This window comes from Ovis aries, chromosome 21 (assembly GCF_016772045.2).
Source record: "Ovis aries strain OAR_USU_Benz2616 breed Rambouillet chromosome 21, ARS-UI_Ramb_v3.0, whole genome shotgun sequence".
In the NCBI taxonomy this organism is placed as follows: Eukaryota; Metazoa; Chordata; class Mammalia; order Artiodactyla; family Bovidae; genus Ovis; species Ovis aries.
Window position 1 is genome coordinate 40,980,908 of NC_056074.1, and position 23,196 is coordinate 41,004,103.

Below are 23,196 nucleotides of genomic sequence, written 5' to 3' on the forward strand. Positions count from 1 at the left end.
GAAAGTTGGATGGCATCACTGATTCAATGGACATGAGTTTGAGCAAACTCCAGCAGATAGTGAAGGACAGGGAAGCCTGGCTTACTGTAGTCTGTGGGGTCGCAAAGAGTTGGACAAGACTGAGTGAACAGCAACAACAACAAAAATGGGAACACCTCAATCCTAGAATTTAATCTCTCCGCCTTTTTTCCTTTTAATCTATTTTTGGCTGCTGGAGTACAGGCTCTAGGACTGAGGCTTCAGTACTTGCCACAGCGGGCAGAGTCAGAAGTCGTGGCCGACAGTTGCCCTGTGGCATGTGGGATCTTCCCAAACCAGATCTTTTTCTAAACGGAACAGGTGTTTCCTTCATTGGCAGACAGATGGTTTCTTTACCACTGAGCCACCAGGGAAGCCCAGGAGTTAATCCCTTAACTTTTGTGTTTTGTTTCTCTATCCTAGACCTCGAGAGTAAGCAGGGAAGAAAGGACGTGGCCCCCTTTCCACTCAGTTAACCGTGAGGATGAGCGGACGAGTTAGTTTTGCTGTTGATAAACCGGAGAAGGGCACCTCTCCAGGCCTCAAAGCTCGAGGGGCCCGTGGCTGAGCCAGAGGTGCAGGGCCTAGAAGCTCCTGATAGGAAGAATCAGAGATAAATTATAAGTCGGAACGAGGGATTGCAGCTCAGCTGGTAGAAACCCCGGCAAGGACCAGCGCAACTTGCTCAGCAGCCTCTCTGTCCCGGGCCGGAAAGTTGAGCGCCCGGAACCTTGACACGCGAACTTCCCCCCAACCCGGGCGCTTTTGGGCGCTGCGCGGCGGCTGGCCACAGCCGGTTGCCAGGGTGACGCCTGGGAAGATGGCTGCTACGTCTTCGTCGGATTCAGACAGCGGCAAAGGCGAGAGGTGAAGGCTGGGATCCTTGAGACCCGTTTCCCTACATATGTAAAGAGGGTGCCCCGGTCCCTGGGATCTGGGCTCCTGTGAGTCTCAGCAGCGCTGGCAGTCCTTTAAAGATCACATAGGGAAACTGAGACCCAGGGAGTGAATGGGTGTGTGTGGGTGACTCGAGTGCTGCGGAGGGGAAGCCGGAACTTGGACCCAGACTCTATACCCCTAGTTCAGAGCTCCCTACACACCTCATTCCAGAAACCAGTTCCCGAAAAATGTTCTTCCTTCCCTTCGAATTCATCATCTAGCCCCGCCCTCGCCCCCGTCCCCCAACTCTGTCCCTCTTCTCCCAGCAGTGAGGCCAATTCGAAATGGCTGGACTCACTCAGCGATTCCATGGCGAACATCCACACCTTTTCCGCCTGCCTGGGTGAGTCTCTGGGACCAGGAACCCCGGTTCTGGGGAGACCGGGGTGTCAGATGGTCCTCTAGTTAAGCTTCTAGGATGCTGAGGCCCTGGTTTATGGCCCTTTTTATGTTTTCCAGCGCTGGCCGATTTTCACGGGGACGGGGAGTACAAGGTAAGCCTGTCGCCCCAGAAGTGAGGTTTCCTGATAGTTCCAAAGAAGCTCAACGTAGTCTGGAATTCATGTGCACTTTGAAAAAGCACGTTTAGTGTTACACTTTATTTTTAACGTGAGAGTGGAGAGAACCTGTTGATTTCATATGACAGACTGCAAAAAGTACAGCTAAACAAAATGCTGCTGGAGATTATACTAAGACAAAGCCTCTTCATTATGTTGACGTTAATTCTTCGCTGGAAGGATACATCCCATGGTTGGGGGTGGGGCGTTAGAATCTGGAGGGAATTTAGAAGGGAGGAGACTGAGAGTTTTATGTTTATCAAAAGGGTATACATTTTAAGGTTAGCTATGAGCTGATCATCTTGAAGCTGGATGATGGCTATTTGGGGGTTCGTTATATGAGTCTCTACTTCTGTATATGACTTAAATTTTTCCATAATAAAAAGATTAAATTTAAAATTAAGATAAAAATATAAAGATAAGTAAGAAAGAAAATAAAATTTTAAGGCACAGATTTTTTTTTTAAGGTTGAGAAATTATTGAGCTAAAAGAAAGGAAGTTAACATATATTGAGTACTTATTTCTGGACTAGACCCTCTTTGAGGCATTTTCACATACATAGATATTGTTTATCTCCATTTTGTTAGTGGGAAAATAGATTCCAAAAGGCTGAGTTTACCGAGTTTGTTAAAGGTGGCAGACCTGGGTTTGTCAAATTCCCCATCACACGTTCCATTACAGCTCAGCCCTCACCAAGGGCAGTGAATCTACAATGGATACGTTATGATGGCAGCTAGAAAAGAGTCATATCCTGCTTGGACAGTGCAGAAAGATTCGTAGCTTTGGCCCCCAAATCCCTGTCCATAGAGCATTCAACAATTTAGCAAGCATACAGTGAACCCCTTGGTTAAGGGAATGGCAGTCCACTCCAGTATTCTTGCCTGGAGAATCCCATGGACAGAGGAGCCTGGTGGGGTACAGTCCATGGGGTTGCGAAGAGTCGGACACAGCTGAGTGACTAGAACATGCAGTGAACCTCTACTGCGTGTGAGTTGTTGTACAGACACTAAACTGAGAAATGAATCAGTCCATAGTCAGAAGGAAATACGGATACTGTCCTTGATTCATCCACAATGTTGGCTGAACACCTGGTGTATCCTTGGTGCTGGGTTGACAGCAGTGACGGGTAGAGAAATCACAGACCGCACGTGCTTAGTTGCTCAGTTGTGAATGACTCTTTGCAGCCCCACGGGCTGCAGCCTGCCCGGCTCCTCTGCCCTAAACTGGAGGCAGGAGGAGGCAGGGCTACGTGAACTGTGCTGAAGGATGAATGAAGTGTGTCAAGAAGGCACGGAAGAGGGGAGGGCATCAGGCAGAGGGAACTGCACAGACAGAGGCAGAGCCGCTTGCAAACTCACAGTGTATTTGCCCAGAGGAAATTGCTTTTGAACTGTGGTGTTGGAGAAGACTCTTGAGAGTCCCTTGGACTGCAAGGAGATCCAACCAGTCCATCCTAAAGGAGATCAGTCCTGGGTGTTCATTAGAAGGACTGATGTTGAAGCTGAAACTCCAATACTTTGGCCACCTGATTTGAAGAGCTGACTCATTGGAAAAGGTCCTGATGCTGGGAAAGATTGAGGGCAAGAGGAGAAGGGGACAGCAGAGGATGAGATGGTTGGATGGCATCACCAACTCAGTGGACATGGGTTTGGGTGGACTTTGGGAGTTGGTGATGGACTGGGAGGCCTGACGTGCTGCGGTCCATGGGGTCACAAAGAGTTGGACACGACTGAGTGGCTGAACTGAACTAAAATTGAACATTAGAAAGTTGAGGCCAATATAAAATAGTAGTTAAAACCACTGGCTTTGTTTTTTTAATTTTTGGCTGTACCCTGTGGCATGTGGGACCCTAGTTCCCGAGCCAGGAATCAAACCCGTGCCCCCTGCATTGGAAGGCAGAGTCTTAAATACTGGACTGCCAGGGAAGTCCCAAGACCACTGGCTTTGGATTCAGACAGACGTAGGTTCAAGACCTAGCTGTACCACCTACTAGCTATGTGACTTTTACCTAACATCTCTAAGCCTTATAGTTTCCTCATTTGTGAAATGGGGCTAATAATTGTATCTACCTCACAGGTTGTTGCTCAGATTAAATAAAAGTACATGAAGTTACTGGTGTGGCTTCTGGCACACTGAGCATGCTCAGAATACAGGCTTTCTGTGGCAGCCTGCATCCTGGATGGAGCATAGCATGGATGGGGAAGTGATAGAAAACCTGTTGGGATCCAGATCAGAGGGGCCTTGCAGGCTTCACTCAGGAGAATGGGCTTGCATGGCAGCTGCAGTGGCTTGAAGGGTGGAAATACAAGAGCTTGGTTCTCCCTTGTGGGTTGCTAGAGCACGTCCCACTCTGCACACTTGGTTCTGCTCCTTTCCCGTTTGGAAGCCAGGCCTCAGAGCCAACATAGGAGTTTCAGGCCCCCCAGTGACCTCAGTCATTATCCCAGTGTGTAGAACAGTGTCTGGCATGGAGCAGGCCCTGAAGAAACATTTACTGAACAAATACAGAAAGCATCAGCTGCCCCCTGCTCCTCACTAGGTTCTGTCGTTCATCGTCTCCTTTGACTTTCACTACAAGTGTCCTGCAGTGTGCGTGGGTGCGTGTTAAGTTGCTATAGTTGTGTCCAACTCTGTGAGACCCCGTGGACTAGCCTGTCAGGGTCCTCTGTCCATGGAATTCTCCAAGCATGAATACTGGAGTGGGTTGCCATGCCCTCCTCCAGGGGATCTTCCTGACCCAGCAGGGATTGAGTCTGAGTCTTTTTGGTCTCCTGCATTGGCGGGCAGGTTTTTTTGTTTTTGTTTTTGTTTTTTAACCGCTAGCATCACTTGGGAAGCCCCTGTCATGTGGTAGGTATTCCCATTTTGCAGGTGGGAAAACTGGCTCAGGAAATCATTTTTCCCAAGGTCACACAGCTTGCAAAGCCTTTGCCCTCCTCCCACCCACCTGTGATACACTCTGAGTATATATGGATGTGCACCAGCAAAAAGCTAAGCCCAAGAAGAGGGGCAGTAGGGGTGTCTTTGGACCCGAAGCCTGGACTCAGCCAGCCTCTCTCTGCAGCTGGCCATGGGAGACCTTGGCCCAGATGGGCGGCAGCCTCGCCTGAAGGTACTTAAAGGACACACACTGGTGAGCCAAAAACCGCTACCTGACCTGCCAGCCGCTGCTGTCACCTTCCTCGTGGGGTCCCACGAGCCCCGGACACCAGCCCTAGCAATCGCATCAGGCCCTTGTGTGTATGTGTACAAGAATCTCAAGCCCTACTTCAAGTTCAGCCTGCCCTTGTTGCCTACAAACCCCCTGGAACAAGACCTTTGGAATCAGGCCAAAGAGGTAAGTGACACGGGGGATGAGAGCAAAAAGGCAGAGGTGGCCGCTGCAGGTGGGCCTCATTCCCTGCCTGGCTCTGGAGCTCACAGGCTCTACCTTCTTCCCGTTGTGGCACAGGACCAGATTGACCCCTTGACCCTGAAGGAGATGCTGGAGGGCATCAGGTGAGAGCCCACTTTCCCCTTCATGTGCCTCCCTCACCCCCCAGTTCCTACTCCTTCATCCCAGAGCCCACTGTCTGACACCCCCCTCCCCACCGACCAGCCCTATTTCTCAACTAAACCTACTGGGATGGTCCCTCTCCTTACAGGGAGAAGGCAGAGGTGCCTTTGTCTGTACAGTCACTCAGGTAAGGGCCCTCTGGATGGCCAGGGCTCCAGAAGCTCCCTGGGAGGGTAGGGGGAGAGGCTGTGGAGTGGCCTCGGAGGGCAGGCAGGTCCCGGGCACACAGAGGTCCCTACTCTGTGTGTCCAGGTTTCTCCCACTGGAGCTGAGTGAAATGGAGGCGTTTGTGAACCAGCACAAGTCCAAGTCCATCAGGCGGCAGGTACTGCCCCCTCTCATTTCCCTGTAAAGAATACAGACAGTTTTTTAAACAGACCACAAAAAGCCAAACCCGACTAGTTTTACTTTGCAGTTTCCCTTCCAGCCTGTGCCGCCTATGTCGTCTGCAGGGCTTCTCCATTTCGGTTAGCAGTGACAGCTTTGAGTTGATAGATACAGTTATGTAAGATATATCTTTATGTAACATATATCTTTATCATCTTGGGGGTAAAGGTAAAATATTTTCATTAGGGAAAATTTTGAAAAAAATACAAAGGAGAAATACAAGTGACTATACTTACTACTCAGAGTACTCTTACCATTTTGATACATTTTGTTCATAAATAGGCTTTTGCATCCTGCTTCCCTTGAGCATGTAACATTGTATCTTGAGCATCAGTCTTGAAGAACCCCATTTTTAGCGGCCCCTTGATTATTTCACTGGTGATTTATTATTCATGCATAATTTATTCGGTGCAGATCATTGGTCAAGAAGTGTCTTCTTTGTATTCTCTTCATATTTTTCTTAGGATTTTAATAACTTTATTGATAAACCTACTCATTGATGAGCTCCAGTGGTTCCTGACCTTGGGGGTTGAACCTTGTCCAGGGATGGGCTTTCAGAGTTGTCCCTGCATTTCAGAAAGCCACATAGGAACCACTCACTTGCTATAGAGGACACTCGAGTTGAACGCGTTAACTAATGCATGCCTCCATGTTTGGCTAGCTGCAGATAATTCCCTGAGAAACATTGTTCTCTCCGCTGATCAGCAGCTCAGATCCACAACTGTCACTATCTCTGAGTACTTTTAAAATCAGGAAGTGAGTTAAGTATTGCTTAGAAGATGCAGTGTGGGGGAGGCCATCTTTCCAGGTATGCGTCGTGACTGCATGGTTGGGAGCCACTAGCATCCGCATTTCTGTAACTTTTCTCCTTCCACTAGGCGTTGAGGAGTCCTCTTTTTTTATCTTAAAGATAGTCACCCAGTGAACAGCTTTATCCAAAGAAACATTTTAGTCTCGCTAAATTATTTCCATAGGAGAAATTCCTAAAAAGGGGATCATCGCCTCTTTTGTTTTCGCTCCAATCACAATTAGAAGAAGAACATATGCCCACTGTAGAAACTGCAGAAAAGCACAATGAAGAAATTAAACCCTGCCTGTGATGTCATTGTCCAGAAATAACCAGTGTTTGTATTTAAAAGTTTAGCTTTCCAAGGTTCTTTTTATTCATATATATGTTTTTTAAACTGGGATAATACTAATGTAACTTTTAACCTGTATTTTCTTTTAATACATTAGAAACATTCTTCCTGTCATTGAATCTTTTAAAATCTGATTTTGGTAAATGACCAAAATTGTGGTGTGGTTTTTGATCATACAGACAGTTTATAATTGACTTAGAGAATCCTCTTTTGTTAGGAAATTAGGTTTGCTGCAATCAACACTTTTGTAGATAAATCTTCTGTCACAACTCTAACACTCTTCTTCCTCCTTTGCCCTCTTTCTTTCTGGGGTGTCCTGGGAGGAGCTGGGGTGGGAGATGGTGTGAGGGGATCTCCTGGGTGACCCTGGAGTCCTTCTGCAGACAGTCATCACTACCATGACCACCTTAAAGAAGAACCTGGCTGACGAGGATGCTGTATCCTGTCTGGTGCTGGGCACTGAGAACAAGGAGCTCCTGGTGCTAGACCCGGAGGCCTTCACCATTCTGGCCAAGGTCAGTGTGGGCCTGGCCCTGCGCACACCCAAGGCACAGGCTCCATGCCCTCCCCGTCTTCCCCCAAATCTCCTGCCCCAGTGAGTTAGTTCTTGGTGATACCTGTTCATTGTAGAAAGTTATAAAATGTAGGCAGGCATCTAGAAGACAGATAACCCCAAATCCTACCACTCATGCATACCTTCTGTGAAGGTTTTGGCACAAGTCCTTGTAGACATTTTCATATTTAGACACAGGTATATAACTTTCAATATTTTTTTCTTTTTTTTACAAAAACAGCCCCATGCTGTAGGATCCTGAAACCTGCTGTTTTCAAGCAGCAGTAGCTCATCAGTATCTTTCCATATCTGTATAAAACCATGTCAGCCTTTTCAGAGGCCGCAAAGCATCGATTATATAAATACTCTGTAATTTCTTTACCCTGTCACCAATTGTATGTTTAAGTTATTTTCAGTTTCTTGCTATCATTAACCACCGCCACAGTAGGCTTCCTTGCCAAACGTCTTTGTGTGCTTATCTGAATACCTCCTTACATGCATTCCTAGAAATGGCATAGTTTAGTCAAAGGGTGTGGACTTAACACCCTTTGTTAAGGGTGTTCTCTGTTCCCCTCCAGAGAAACTGCTTATGTTTTAAACTGTGCCCAGGAGGGTGTGAGTGAGGAGAGGGGTACTTAGAGGAGTGGCGTCAGGTCAGGGAGGGGCTGGGGCTCCAGAGAAACTGGGGTGTTTGAGTCTCTCTGCAGATGAGCCTCCCCAGCGTCCCTGTCTTCCTGGAGGTTTCTGGCCAGTTTGATGTGGAGTTCCGCCTTGCCGCCGCCTGCCGCAACGGGAGCATCTATATACTGAGAAGGTAGCTACATCCAAGCTCTCTAGGGTCCGAAGGAACATCTCAGAAACCTAGTGGTTTCGAGGGCTGGCAAGATGAGCAGGGCTTTGGAGCGAGAATGTGGGACTGGAAAGAGCCCAGAACTTCATAGGAGGCAGAGCCCTTGAGCATAAGGGATGTCTGGAGGCTTGTCCCGTGGGGCCTGGCAAAGTGAGGGACGAGGCTGGGTGGCCGTGACACTAGCAGTGAATCAGAAATTAGATGAAAATTAGATTAAAATGGTCTTTCTACTTGTTCTATTGCTTCTGTAGGTACGGGAAATTTCCTCATGCATTAGTTTGATGTTTCTTAACAGTCATTCTTTTAATTCAAGAAATGTTTTTGAGTACCTGCTATGAATTAAGCATTGCATGAGGTATTGGGGATATATTGATGAACAAAACACGTAGTCCCTACCCTTGTGGAAAGACATATTAAGACCAAGATTATATTACAAATTGGATACATGCCTTGGAGGAAAAGTACTGGCTCAGGGAGGAATAAAAGGGGGTCAGGGTGATCAGTGAATGCCTGTCTGAAGAGATTACTTGAAGGTTAAGAAGGATCCAGTTCAAAACAGTGGAGCAAGAGTTATAGGAAGAGAGCATGAAAGCGAACTCTGGGTGGGAAAGACATTGGCACTTGAGCCAATGGTGGCACTTGAGCTTGGTGGCAAGAGATGACATAGAGATCAGGTCGACTCACGCAGGACCTGGTAGGACATGGTGAAGATTTGGGGTTTCATCTGAAGGGCAATGGAAAACCATTATGGGGTTTGACTCAGGAGATATGATGAATGACATGATCCATGTTCATTTTGGAGGGTAGATTGGGATTAGGCCCAGAGACCAATGGGAACCTCTTCAGATGAGTCATCAGATGGGCGATGTGTCTGGCTTAGACTTAAGAAAGGTGGGCCAGAGTCTGGATAAGAGAAATAAGATTCAGATGCCAGGAAACTGAAAACTCTGCATCCACACAGCAACCTTCTCCTGCTTTTCTGATAAATTACTAAACTATTATATTAAATGGAATCTCAGTCCATTACTTCATCTCACCTGAGGTACACTCGCTGTAAACTGCTTAACGATAAGTTATCACACAGATCAAGTGAAGTTGGGAGGAAGACCAGGAGGGAAAACACACATTGTGTTATCCAAGGTCATGCACATACTAAGTCCTAGCTGCTGCTGCTGCTAGGTCACTTCAGTCATGTCCAACTCTGTGCGACCCCATAGACGACAGCTCACCAGGCTCTACCATCCCTGGGATTCTCCAGGCAAGAACACTGGAGTGGGTTGCCATTTCCTTCTCCAATGCATGAAAATGAAAAGGGAAAGTGAGGTCGCTCAGTCGTGTCCGACTGTTAGCGACCCCATGGACTGCAGCCCACCAGGCTCCTCTGTCCATGGGATTCTCCAGGCAAGAGTACTGGAGTGGGTTGCCATTGCCTTCTCCAACTAAGTCCTAGAGGTGGAACTAGTTCCTGGGTCCTCTGCTTGTGGGCCAAGGCTACTCCCAGGATCATCTGTGGGGCCTGGAAAGAGGAGGGTCAGCCAGGGAAGGAGAGGAGGTTTCTGGGCTGAGAGTGAGTGAGTGAGCAAGTGTTAGTCGCTCAGTCACTCTGCGATCCCATGGACTGTAGCCCTCCAGGCTCCTCTGTCCATGGGGATTCTCCAGGCAAGAGTACTGGAGTGGGTTGCAATGCCCTCCTCCTGGGGATCTTCCCAACCTAGGGACAGAACCTGGGTCTCCTGCATTGCAAGCAGATTTTTTACCATATGAGCCACCAGGGAAGCCCTGGGGCTGGGAGTGTGTGTCTTCATTCCACAGAGACTCCAAGTGTCCCAAGTACTGCATTGAGCTGAGCGCCCAGCCTGTGGGGCTTGTCCGTGTACACAAGGTCCTGGTGGTGGGCAGCAACCAAGACAGCCTGCACGGCTTCACCTACAAGGTGTGATCTCACGGCAAGCACCTCCAAAGCCTTCCACCCTTGTCTCCTCAGTCCCCCTCAGCAGGCGGGCCCTTCTGGCATTCCCTTCCCAGCAACTCCAGCCAGCCCTTCTTTCCACTCCTCAGCACTGAGCCCCCAGCAGACACTTAGCTGTTCCCTCCCAGGGTAAGAGGCTGTGGACAGTGCAGATGCCTGCAGCCATCTTGGCCATGAACCGCCTGGAGCAGCGCTCCCGGGGCCTGCAGGCCGTCATGGCCGCACTGGCCAACGGAGAGGTCCGCATCTACCACGACAAGGTCCTGCTCAACGTCATCCGCACGCCGGTGAGCTGCTGACTCCTCCCTGCCCCGCTCCCCGCTTGGGACGGACTCACCGCCTCTCCTGATCCCGCTCCACCTGCCACCCTTAACTTTTGATGTATTTTGAAAATGTTCGTTGAGTATCTCATACGCACAACTCACTGTATTGAAAGGATATAACAATGACCGATCCTTATTGTTGAGGGACTTGCAGTCTAAGGTGCGAGCCAGCCAGAAACAGCTGATTGAAATCCAAGACAGACTAAAGCAGACCAAAGCCCAGAAAAAGCACAGAGACAGACTATAGTGACTCGGGGGGAGGGATGGGGGTGGTGAGAGATACATAGGGATGGAACTCAGGAGCCATTTCACAGAGCAAACGACAATTCAGCTGGTCCTCGAAGCAGTTTGCTTTGAGAAATGGAGTGGATAAATGAAGGTGCGGTATTCCAGACTGGAGATAACGTGAACAGTGGCTGAGAGGCATGAGTTTTCTTGATAAAGGAATCCAGGTAGTTTGATGAATTTGGACCTGAGTTTTTCAAACAGTTTTGAGTCATTAGATCGATTTAATGAACCAGTATCAGAACCAGAAAAAAGTTCAGAGGGTTATCACATGTGAAACTTTAGTGTGTACGTATGTGTAAAGTGTCATATGTCACAATATAAAATTTGAAAGCAGCTGGTTTGGACCACAGGCTCTCGGGAGGGCAGGCGGTGTGGTGTACAGGTTGGGGAAAGGACAGAGAGAAAAGGCAGGTTGGAGTCAGATATGGAAGGCCTTGACTATGTAAACAAGGAGAGCAAAAACCACTAGAGGTTTTTCAGCCAAGAGTAGACATGGTCATATTTGTTTTTTGAAAGGCAACGGAAACAGCTGTTTGAAGGACAGACTGGGGAGAAAGACGGCTGGGAGACGTGTTAGAAAGCTGAACTCAGAAGCCAGAGATTTTCGGTCTGGAAGTATGGCCATGACTGAGCAGGGGGCGGGGTGCGGGGATTAGAAATACAGGAAATATTTCAGAGGCAGCATAGCTCCCGACCTCACCTCACATCTCACCTCGTACATCATATATGGGGTCTCCCAACCTTATCCCCCCTCCTCCCAGTCCTGTTCTCTTCACTGAGATCTTTTCCCAACTAAACTCTGGTGTTTCCACCATAGGAGGCAGTGATCAGCCTTTGCTTTGGCCGCTATGGGCGGGAAGATAACACCCTTATCATGACGACACTAGGTAAGGTGGGTCAGGCCTGGTGCGGGTTTTAGAGGTGGGAGTGTGTGGGGCAGGCCAGACCCTGGGAAAGAAGAGAAGCATGTGGGACATGGGTGGGCCTGGGCTTCGGAAGCAGGGCCTGCCTGCAGACACCATCCCAGCTGGGGCTGGGCCTTCACTGGGGACAGCTCATTAGCAGTTTGATGTCACTACCTGGGGCCAGGCCCTGGCTGTGTCTCCAATTCACCCCAGTATCTGCCACAATGCCAGGAACATCAAAATAGTAAATAACTGCTAGGAACTCTCCTGGCGGTCCAGTGGTTAGAACTCCATGCTTCCACTGCGGATGACCCAGGTTTGATCCCTGGTCAGGGAACTAAGATCCCACAAGCCAAGTGGCTTGCGCAGACAACTAGAGAACTGCTAAATGGATGAATGCATTAGTGGCAGGACACACTTCACTCCTTTCAGAGACCCACAGTCTCAACAAGAAGACAGAAGAGGATCAACGTGAGGCAGGGTGGGGAGAAAGAGTGGGACTATCGGGTGGGCCTAGGGAGGACGCATGCCATCTGTCCTCTTCCCTAGGTGGTGGCCTGATCATCAAGATCCTCAAGCGCACAGCGGTGTTTGCCGAGGGGGGAGGTGAGGCGGGCCCCGCACCAAGCCAGGTCATAAAACTCAACGTGCCCCGGAAGACCCGGCTGTACGTGGACCAGACACTGCGAGAGCGGGAAGCCGGCACCGGTGAGTCTCAGGCTGAGTCCCTCCCCTTCCTCCTCCTCAATTGGTCCAAAGTGGCAGCAACTGGGTGAACACCACCTGGGTGCCCTGAGCAGCGGGAGGAAACCTGGGTGAACCAGGTGGGTCTCATGCCTCTAGAGGCCCAGAGACAGCCTAGGGGTACACCCCGCCAACAGAGAACTAGAGCTCAAGGTAGAAGGTGCTGCGGCTGCCCTTCGAGTTCAGAGGAGGGAGCAGCCACTTCTAGGTGCAGGAATTCTCGTAAAAGAAGTAGAATTTGATCAAGGTTCTTCCTTTTCCTGTTTAATTTTTCATGCTCTTTTGTTCGTTCAGTACCTATGTATGCCAGGCCTTGTGCCAAGTGCCTTGGATTAGGCCAGTCCCTACCTAAGGAGCTCGGTAGACCTTGCTAGCTTTACATTGCATGACAGGTGCCTAAGTCTCTGCCAAGTGGTTTTGAGGCGCACAAGAGAATGTGTTTGCCTGGGAGCCTAGCAAAGGCTTTAGAGAGATGACATTGGATTTAACTCTAAAAGATGATTACAAGTCCACCATCCAGACAGGGACAGAGAAGGGCGATTTTGGCAGAGGCCTGGGTAAAGGCACAGGGCCCTGCCTGGGTTCAGCCAGGAGCCAACAAAGGAGGCCAAGACTGCGCAGGCGGCCAGGTAGTGTTAGAAGCTGGGCAGAGGGGCAGGGAGCGGTCCATAGCATCTAGAGACTGGCTGTGGGACCTCGACCTCCTGTTGCATGCTCCCAGCCTCTGCTCACCATGCCTTCCTCTCATCCTCTCCCCACGGCAGCCTGAGCGGGAGCCTCCTCCCCGCGCTGCCCCCCTCCCACCTCACCGTCAGCCCCTCGTATCCCTCCCCTCAGCCATGCACCGGACCTTCCAGGCGGACCTCTACCTGCTGCGCCTCCGGGCGGCCCGTGCCTACGTGCAGGCCCTTGAGTCCAGCCTGAGCCCCGTGTCTCTAATGGCCCGGGAGCCGCTCAAGCTGCACGCTGTGGTGAGTTCTTGGGGTAGGGGTGGTCAGGCTGCCTCAGGGCCAGAGGGGCAGAGGTCGGGTGGGCGGGAACCCCTCAGGCCAGAGCTGGTTCCAGGGCAACTGGCCCCATGCCCCTTGTCACCTGCCCACAGACTCAGGGACCAAGACCTCCCCCGTGGGCACCCTCGCCTTCTCTCACCTGTGCCGCCTCTTCTCCTCAGCTGGCCGCAGAGCAGGCACACTCTGCAGCCCCCTCGTTCCACATGGGGCCTCAGACGAGCCCCCAGACGTGGGACCTGGCCCCCAGGTCGTCACCTTGGGACGTTTCTTCCCAGGAGCCTGGGAAGAAACAGAGTCCTCTTCAGGAGTCTCTTCACTTCAGTAACTGCCGGCAGCCCGAGGAGATCGGACTGCCTGGTGCAGGGATGGGGCTGTCCCGAGACTTCCACAGGCACGAGGAGGACGAGGAGCCCTTAGACACGCCTGACCTCAAGGTCCTCAGGCCCCCAGCCACTCTCAGTGGCTCCCTGAGGTGTGCCATCTGATCCAGTTGGGGTTCTAGTCTCTCTTTCCTTGAAGACAGTGGAGAGATCCAGAGAGGAAGAGGCTACAGAGCGCAGCTGGGAAGAGGGAGAAAGTGAAATCACCACAGCCCCCAGAGGATGAGCGGTGGAGGCGGGCCGGGCCCTGAGGACAGGGGCAGGGCCGTGCAGCGGCGCAGGCAGGAGCCGGGCCTGCTCGCCCAGGCCAGCTCTGCCTCCCACCCGCCTTCTCCTCCCAGGGCCGCCATTCAACTCTATACCCATGGAGCCAAGCTTCTGAGCTCTGGGCCTTCTGATGGACAATGCTTTAGAGCAGTTGGAGGAGGGTGACTTGAGGACGTGGATGAGGAAGCAGGCGGGCAGGGCCAGGGTCAACCTTCTCAGCACCCAAACCCATGAGGTCCTAAGGGCTTTCTCCCCTCCCCACCCTCTCCACAGGTTCAGGGCCTGGGCCCCACCTTCAAGCTCACCCTTCACCTGCAGAACACATCAACAGCCCGCCCCATCCTGGGGCTGGTGGTCTGCTTCCTGTACAACGAGGTGCTCTATGCTCTGCCCCGGGCCTTCTTCAAGGTAGTGGCATGACAAAGGGTGGGGTGGTGCCTGATCAGATGCCCACAGGTCAGAGGTGAGGGGGCTGGCAAGTGGCTGCAGCTACAGGGCAGGCTAGGGCGCAACAGGGGCCCTGAGGAGAGCCCCCAAGGTTGCCTGCCCCAGCTGCTTTTCTCCCCAACTGCGCGGGTCTGAGGGCAGCACTTGGAAGGTGCCGGGACAACAGTGAGAGTCCGGGCCCCACCTGTGCCTCCCTCGGAAGCCTGTTGGTGCTGGGAGTCCCAGAGCCGCCCTGCTGCCTTAGCCCCTCCCACAACAAGAATGGGGACCCCAAGGAGAACCTTCCAGAGTGAAGGGCCTGGTGTTCCCCCGGTCCGCATTTGAGCCTTAGTTGGAAGGGCCAGAAAATGAGAAGGACTTTGGTATGTGGAAGAAATAGCCCTAGACTTGGTTGGAGGTCAAGAGGTTTAGGGACTTGCCTGGCAGTCCAGTGATTAAGACTCCACCTTCCCTGCAGGGTTTGATCCCTGGCCGGAGAACTAAAATCCAGCGTGCTGTGCAGCGCAGCAAAAAAGAAAGAAAGTTTACCTTTAATTATGGACACACATGCAGCCCTGGGGCATTCACGCCCCCACTGAGCCATGTGCCCCTTGAATGGGCCTGTCACCCCTGCTCGCCCTGCCAGGCTATGACGTTCAGCTGGGACAGCAGGGTGACAGCGCTTTGAAATCTACCAAACACTGCCTGGGCATGAGGGCTGACTTCGTGACCTCTTTGTCCCCAAACTTAGGTCCCATTGCTGGTGCCAGGGCTCAACTACCCCCTGGAGACCTTTGTGAAGAGTCTTAGTGACAAGGGCATCTCAGACATCATCAAGGTAGGTCACCAGTTGGTACTAGTGCAGGGGAGAGTGTGAGTGAGTGTGGACAAGGCCCCGCGTGGCTGCAGAGAAGGGCTGGATATCTGCACAGCAGGGGCTCCCCCTCCCCTTGGACTGAGCCCTGCACTGGGGCCAGTACAGACCAGGCCGTGCTGGCCTTCTCGGGGAGCAGGGGGGGAGCAGAATGCCCCCTACTACCATGACCACCTTCTCCGTAGGTGCTGGTGCTTCGAGAAGGCCAGAGCACACCCCTGCTGAGTGCCCACATCAACATGCCCATGAGTGAGGGGCTGGCAGCTGACTGACCCCATGCTGGGGTTAAAGCCCTAGTGGAACCAGAACCAGGAGGATCCAGCCACCTCCACTGTGCTGGGCAGAGTCCATAGTCCCAGGTTCGCTCCCGTGTGGCACCACGCCAGGCCTCCGCCTCCCTCTCCTCTCCTAGTGTTCCTCCCTCACTACTGGGTGACCCGCAGCACAGGTCAGTGAGCTCCTTCCTCCTCAGGAAAACCCAGGCGCTAACCCTGTGGGCTCCTGCCACTCTGCTCTTGTCCCCACTTTCCCCCAGAAAGCACCCCAGGTCCAAAGGAGGAGTTCTGCAGCAGTTACGCTGAGATGAGGGCATAGGCCCCACCTTCTCCTCGGCCACTCTCCTTGGGCATGTCTCTGCTGCTGCTGCAGAGTTGGCAGGGGCCTGGCCCCAGACAGGCTTTTCTTGGGTGAGACTGAGCCCCCTGTTGCTCCCTGGGGTGCCAGGGGCTTGGTTGTTGCCATCTCAGCTTGCAGGCAAAGCACATGCTCTGATCTCCCCCTCTTTCTATTCAGGGCCCCGGGAATAGCTGCTTTCCCACAGGGGTCCTTCCTGAAGTCTTGGGCTCAGCCAAGGTCTCAGGCCTGTGATGCTCCATGAAGATTGCCAAGGAAGAGGCTGGCGCAAGAGGGCAGAGAGTGCCTGGGCAGGGAGCTAGGGGCCCGAGAAGAGGAAGGCTCAGCTTGACAGAGCAGAGGTGGGGTCAGGGCACACAGGAGGGGCATCTCAGGGGTCCTGGGGAGGGGGCTTGGGAGGCAAGCCTAGAACTGCCAAACAAACTGCTCTTCTATGCTTTGGAGCCCAGATCAGTCAGGTGAGTGGCAAGTTCACTGGGCAGTGGCCATTATGTGTGAGATTTGCTGGAAAAGCATAGGCCTTAGGTTGAATCAGGGATTGAATGAAGGTGCATGTTAAGATCTTAGGGGTCAGAGACACACAGTCTGGGCCGTCGGTGCCTCCTGGAGCCCTCTAGCTAGTCTGCCTGGCTAACCTGCCAGCTGTCTTTTGGGTTAGTGCTACCCACGGCCACCCTGAGCCATTTGTAAGCCAGGAATCCTGTTTGCTGAGGAAGGACCTATGTCTTCTTCTGACCAGGTACAGCCTATCATGTGGCAGACAGCTCAGGCTTGTGGGAAGAAACCAAGTTTCTTATGTTTCCATTTCCACAAGTGTAAAAGGATGCGGTTTGACTAGATTGTGCTCTAATATCCTAGAGTTTGGCAGCCCCTGTAAAGAAACCAGGAGTCAGCTCCAGAAAGGGGATACTTGGCAGGAGTAAGCACAGAACTTTTGCTCTTGAGACCAAGGGCCCTGCATTGATTGATTCTGCTGGACAACAGCCTCTGTGCTGGAAATGGCAAGGGACAGCCCACAGCTACAGTCTCCGCAGGGAATGCATTTGGGGCGAGGTTAAGAGAATTAAGGGGTCTGGACCAAAGCAAGAGCCCATTCCCCTCCTGTCTGCACGGTCCAGCCACTCACAAACATAGACCAGTTAGGTCGGGGTGGCCTGGGGTTCCTCGATCAAGCTGACTGAGGCTCAGGGGAGTGAGGAGGAAGTTCAGTATGGAAATGGAAGGACAGGTAGAGGGAGCGTCACTGTCAGTCAGATTTCAACCAAACCTGAAGCGTTTTCCAAGAGAGCTCATCGGAGATGGAAGGCCCTGCCCCAGAAGGTATCAAGCCCCTTGTCACTGGAGCTGTGTCACTGTGGGAGGCCACATGACCTTACAGTTCCTTTCACCCCCGTGAAGTGATGAACTGTGTGAACTCGGAATGAAGAAGTCTCCTCTGGGTTCTCCTCATAGTAATCCATGATGATGCAAGTGGAGAAACGATCCCGAGGCCCAGCCCCTAATATGAATTTACATGATGCAATACTGTGTTGCTGTTCAGTCACTAAGTCGTGTCTGACTCTGCAGCCCCATAGGCTGCAACACATCAGGCTTCCCTGTCCTTCACCATCTCCCAGAGCTTGCTCAAACTCAGGTCCATTGAGTCGGTGATGCCATCCAACCATCTCATCCTCTGTCGTCCCCTTCTCCTCCTGCCTTCAGTCTTTCCCAGCATCAGGGTCTTTTCCAGCGAGTCAGTTCTTCACATCAGGTGGCCTAAGTATTGGAGCCTCAGCTTCAGCATCAGTCCTTCCAGTGAATAGTCAGGATTGATTTCCTTTAGGATTGACTGGTTGGATCTCCTTGCTCTCCAAGGGACTCTCAGGAGTCTTCTCCAACACCACTGTTCAAAAGCATCAATTCTTTGCTCCTTAGCCTTCTTTATGGTCCAACTCTCACATCCATACATGACCACTGGAAAAACCATAGCTTTGACTAGATGGACCTATTACTTAAAAACACATGAATCGCATGATGCGGACAGTGTAAATAAAGCAATTTGCAGTAGGAAGCAGCGCGTGATGCCCAGTGCCCTCACTAGCTAGAGCTCTGAGAAACTACATTAAGGATGAGGAGAGTGGGGCCTTTTTTTAATGTTAAAAAACATGTACCTACTTAGTACTCTGTTTGTACTAAGAGTTGCTTAGTCGTGTCTCTTTGCAACCCCATGGACTATAGTCTGCCAGGTTCCTCTGTCCATGGAATTCTCCAGGCAAGAATACTGGAGTGGGTTGCCATTTCCTCCAGAGAACCTTCCTGATGCAAGGATCAAACCTGGATCTCGCACACTGCGGGCAGATTCTTTACTGTCTGAGCGACCAGAAAAGCCCCACTTAGTACTATGGAATCGGGCAATTTATAACAAGGAAATGGCCTCTTCCCGTTCTCAGTACTGTGCCCCTGCTACAATCATTTCCGGCTCCATTAGCTATTCTATAAATATGCTTATACAATCTTTGTTGGCTCCCTGTCATAATAGATGAGGCTTTAGCGCTCTTGTGGCAGCACCCTGCCCTCTCCTTTTCTCCCCAATTAGGTAAATCCGTGTTCACTGTTTAGATTACTACGTGACTCTCCACTGCAGAGCCAAGAATGGGGCTGTAATTAAATTACCTTTTCGTGTATTTATTTTCCATGGAGTTAATAGTTGCCCTGTTTTTTCTCCTTTGCTTAGTTTTCTATGTATACCAACTGCTGGTTCTCCGACTGGGTCTGACAGGTCCTCTGGGTGCGTCCCTTCATCCCTGGCTTAAGGGAGTGCCGTTTGTTCACTAGAGCTACAGCAAGCACTTCTGGGAATTCTGTTTGCCATGTTCTGGGCCAGATTCCTTAATTCCTGGACCCTGTGTCCTTCTTCATAGTTCTTTTACCCCTCACCTGGTGAAGCACATCCACGGGTACCTTCTCTAAAAAGTCACTAGAGTCGGGCTTTCTTGGTGGCTCAGTGGTAAAGAATCAGCCTGCAAATGCAGGAGGCCTGGGTTTGACCGCTGATCCGGGAGAATCCCACATGCTGCAGAGCACCTAAGCCCACGCACCACAACTGCTGGGCCTGTGCGCTAGAGCCCAGACTGCAGCTGCTGAGTCCCGCGTGTCCCAGAGCCCATGTCCCGCAAGAGAAGCCGCTACAGTGGAAGCCTGCGCACTGCAAGTCGAGAGCAGCCCCTGCTCGCTCCAACTAGGGAAACGCCGCGCAGCAATGAAGACCCAGCACAGCCAAAAAATAGTTATTTTTAAAAGAATCTTGTAAAAAAAAAAAACTCACTAGAGTTAAAAATTTTAAGACACTATTTGTCTGAAGATTTTATTCAGTTCGTACGTGTATGTGATAGTTTGGGTCGAATTTGAAGGTGAAAGTCATTTTTAGGTAAGGAAATCATTTTTAAGGTGTGCGCCCTCGTATTCTGACTTTTGGTAATGCTGTTGAGAGGCTCCATGCCATTTTTGCTTCTGACTTTTCTCTGAGGTTCTGAAACATCTGACACATTACCGTGTGTCATTAGTTGTTACGCTGCGGGGTGGAGGCTTGCATCCTTCAATTCCAGAAAATTGTTTATTGAGTGATTTCTTCCCATTTCCTCTGTTCTCTCTGGAATCCTGATGAAGCCCAGCATCTGATAAATGATAATTGCAGAGAGAATAGAACTGAATCCTCTGATTTTCTTCTGTCTTCTCTTATATTATCTTTTGGTTCTATTTTCTGAGAAGTTTTTACCTTTCAGCTCTTCTCTGGAACGGTTTTTAAAATTCTGTTTTATTTTTTGGCTGCACCACATGGCATGTAGATCTCAGTTCCCCAGCAGAGGATCGAACCCGCACCCTCTTTAGTGGAAGCACAGAGTCTTAACTGCTGGACCACCAGGGAATTCCCTAAAATTCTGTTATTTTAATTCTCAGCTCTTTTGTTCTGTTCAGTCTTTAATTATGGTACCTTTTCAAGGACATAGTTAAGTTCAACACCATCAATCAACTGGATTTAATTGACATCTACAGACTACTTCAACAACACTAAAATACACATTTTTTTGGAGCTCACATAGAACATTCACCAAGACAGATCATATTCTGGACCATAAAAAACACTTTGACAGATTTAATAGAAATCATGAAGTGTCTGCTCTAACACTAAAATGTAAATCAGTAACAGAAAAATAACTGGAAAATTTAAAAATACTTGCAGATTAAACGGTAGTCTTCTAAATAATACATGGGTCAAAGAAGAAATCTCAAATGTTAAAATATTTTGAACTAAATTAAAATGAAAACAACTTATCAAAATTTGTGGGTGCAGTGAAAGCATTGCTTAGAGGGAAATTTATAGCACTGAATGGATATGTTAGAAAAGACAAAAGACCTAAAATCAATAATTTACATTTCCACCATGGGAAACGAAAAAAAGACGACCAAGAGTAAATCCAAAATAAAAAGAGCAGAAATCAGTGAGATCAAAAATAGGAAATCAACAGAGAAAAAGCAATGAAAACCAAAAGCTGGCTCTTTGAAATCTTAATAGAATCAACAAAAGAAACTGCCTATTTCCAAGTCTAGTACTGGGTAGAAGAGGGGGGGAAAAAAATCTCTCCTGAAAACTTTTAGCCACATGCCTCCCTGAATAAGTCTGCAACCTGAATTGACAATACCTGTGTGATCCATACCACCCCTAGCTGAGAATTTAAAATGCCAGGTTGGTTTGTCATCAGGCAACTGATAAACGTATTTCCTCTGCGGAGGAATTTACTCTTCACTCAATCTCAAAAAATCCCCATTGACAAAATTCCAAAAAGTATGAATTCACAGTCACAACTCATGAACTGCAGGAAAATATGGCACTGTGAGCAAGAGCAAACAATAAACCTGCAATATCAGGCCTCAGAAACTTAAGGTACTGGAATTCCCAAACGATATATGTACTTTCAATATATTTAAAGAAAAAGGAAACTTAAAATGTAAGACAGCAAGAGTATATAAAATAATCTGAAAAGGAACCAAACAATTTCTAGAAATGATAAACTATTTGACAGGTAAAACTCAACAGATAAGTGGGTACAACCACTAAAAACAGAAACAAAAACTTCAATAGGCTGGTTTAGCAGCTGAAGAAAGACTTAACTGGGAGACAGATTCGTAGAAATTGTCCAGAATGCCAGAAACACAAAATACGAGCTATATAAGAGGCAAGGAGGATGGAGTAGGAAGGTCTAATCAGAGTTCCAGTGGGGACAGAGAGATGACTGAGAATTGAAGAGAAGACGGTTTTCTAGAACAGATGAAAGACATCAATTCATAGAATCAGGAAACCCAAGGAATCCCATTAAGATAAGTACAAAGAAAACCACACTGGGACACATTGCAGTAAAGCGGCAGAATACCAAAGAGAAAAAACCTTTAAAACGGCTGGAGACAAAAAGTATCTTCAAAGGAACAGTGAGGACAACCACAAAATGGAGACCATAAAGACAGAACAAAGTTTTCAATATATTGACTGGAAATAACTATTAGCCTGGAATTCTACATCCAGCAAAAAACAACTTTAAATAAAAAAGTAAAAAACTGGAAAAGACAGGCGATGGCACAAAATAAAGGGGTAGAAATTTATCCAATAACTTAATTAAAATAGATAAAAGTGACTACTTCAAATAGAAAACATGTAAAAATCGATATTCAGGCCATTCTTAGGAGGCAGAGAATGAAAGTAAAAGGATAAAAAACATATTTGGAATAGAAGGGAAATTTCTCAGCCTAATGAAAGTTTTTTTTTTTTTTTTTTTACAAAAACCAGCAAATCTATTTTATGATGAAATACTGAAATTATTCCCTCTAATGTCAGAAACAAGTCAAGGGTGCCCACACTTTTCTCCACCCAGACAGAGAGATGCAAGAAAAATAAGAGATATAAAAAGTACCTTTTCACAGAGATGGTTATACATACAGAAAACTCAGAATTTTCAAGTAAATCATAAATTTTAGGTTTCTTGGACATAAAAAATTATTTTTATAAACCATGAATAACAGCAGCACAATATGAAGTACTTAAGTTTAACCAATTTATGAGAAAAAAGTAACTTTATTGAAAACATTAAATGGAGAGAGACACCATGTTCACGACTGGAAACTTCAATCTCATGCTGATGTTGATTTTCCCCAAACTGATATATAGATTCAGTTGGGTTCCATCACAATTTAAAAGGGGTTTTTATTGATGGAATGCAACAAGCTGATTCTAAAATTTATATAGAAGAGCAAGGGCCAACTATAGATCTTAGGAGAACACACAGATAGATAAAATGATCAGTGGGACAGAAGAGAAAAATAAATTGTATATTTGATGGATCACTATACAGCAAGGAAAAGGAATGCCTTACAGCTACACATGTTAATTTGGATAAATCTCAGACACATGGTATTAAAAAGCAAATTGCAGTCAAATAAACATGGTATAGCTTCATTTATATAAAAGTCGGAAACATGCAAAACAGAACATCTATAATAAAATCACAAAGCAAGCAAGGGAGTGACTGAGACAGCACGGTGTGTCCTCTACCAGGGACAGGCACAGCAGGGACCACACAGGGTATCCACCTGCATTGGGAGCCGCGAAGTCTCAACCACTGGGCTGCCGGGGAAGTTGTATCCATTTCTGAAATGGGGGTAGGGAGGGTGTTCTTTGTCTTGAAATATTTCCTTGCATCTCTTCACTATTTAATTCAAAACCAAACAAAACAAGAAAAGATTCTAGAGGATGGGGGTAAAGCAGAGAAGGAAACGGCAAGTTTGCCAGTGCTTATGTACAAAGAGACAGCTACACCAAGTTCCTGCTGCTGCTGCTACTGCTAAGTCGCCTCAGTCATGTCGGACTCTGTGCGACCCCAGAGACGGCAGCCCACCAGGCTCCCCTGTCCCTGGGATTCTCCAGGCAAGAACACGAGTGGGTTGCCATTTCCTTCTCCAGTGCATGAAAGTGAAAAGTGAAGTCGCTCAGTCATGTCTGACTCCTGGCGACCCCATGGACTACAGCCTACCAGGCTCCTCCATCCATGGGATTTTCCAGGCGAGAGTACTGGAGTGGGGTGCTGTTGCCTTCTCCGACACAAAGTTCCTAACAGAGTTAAATAGTAATAGTGCACACTGTTTAGAAAAGCAAAGAAGTCCTAGCAGCTCAAACCTTCGTGGACGTGGGCAGAGCCTTGGACTTCTCTGAGGGCTCTTGGAAGGCAACCTGCCATGTCAGTGGAGGGCTACCCCCTGCCCCAGCAGCATTTGTAGATTTCCACTTAACCCCACTTTTGGTCCAGCCCCTCACCCACACCCTCCCCAGTTTCCCCAAGACACAAAGCTGCTT

General features: G+C 49.1%; 1 protein-coding gene across 2 annotated transcripts; it reads left to right on the plus strand.

The window, feature by feature from the left end:
• Positions 1-809: 809 nt before the first annotated feature.
• BBS1 (Bardet-Biedl syndrome 1) lies at positions 810-18,481 on the plus strand. Of its 2 annotated transcripts, none has more exons than XM_027959474.3 (17): positions 810-885; positions 1,224-1,300; positions 1,417-1,451; positions 4,579-4,851; positions 4,966-5,012; positions 5,159-5,197; positions 5,323-5,395; positions 6,980-7,111; positions 7,857-7,963; positions 9,812-9,932; positions 10,097-10,255; positions 11,397-11,466; positions 12,034-12,192; positions 13,066-13,199; positions 14,159-14,293; positions 15,063-15,149; positions 15,371-18,481. In XM_027959474.3, exons 1-17 carry the CDS (start codon positions 839-841, stop codon positions 15,455-15,457), a joined length of 1,782 nt encoding a protein of 593 aa, XP_027815275.1. In that variant the 5' UTR covers positions 810-838; the 3' UTR covers positions 15,458-18,481. The 2 variants fall into 2 exon arrangements, with proteins under 2 accessions (XP_027815275.1, XP_027815276.1); XM_027959475.3 differs by having other exon boundaries at positions 1,227-1,300.
• Positions 18,482-23,196: the final 4,715 nt, after the last annotated feature.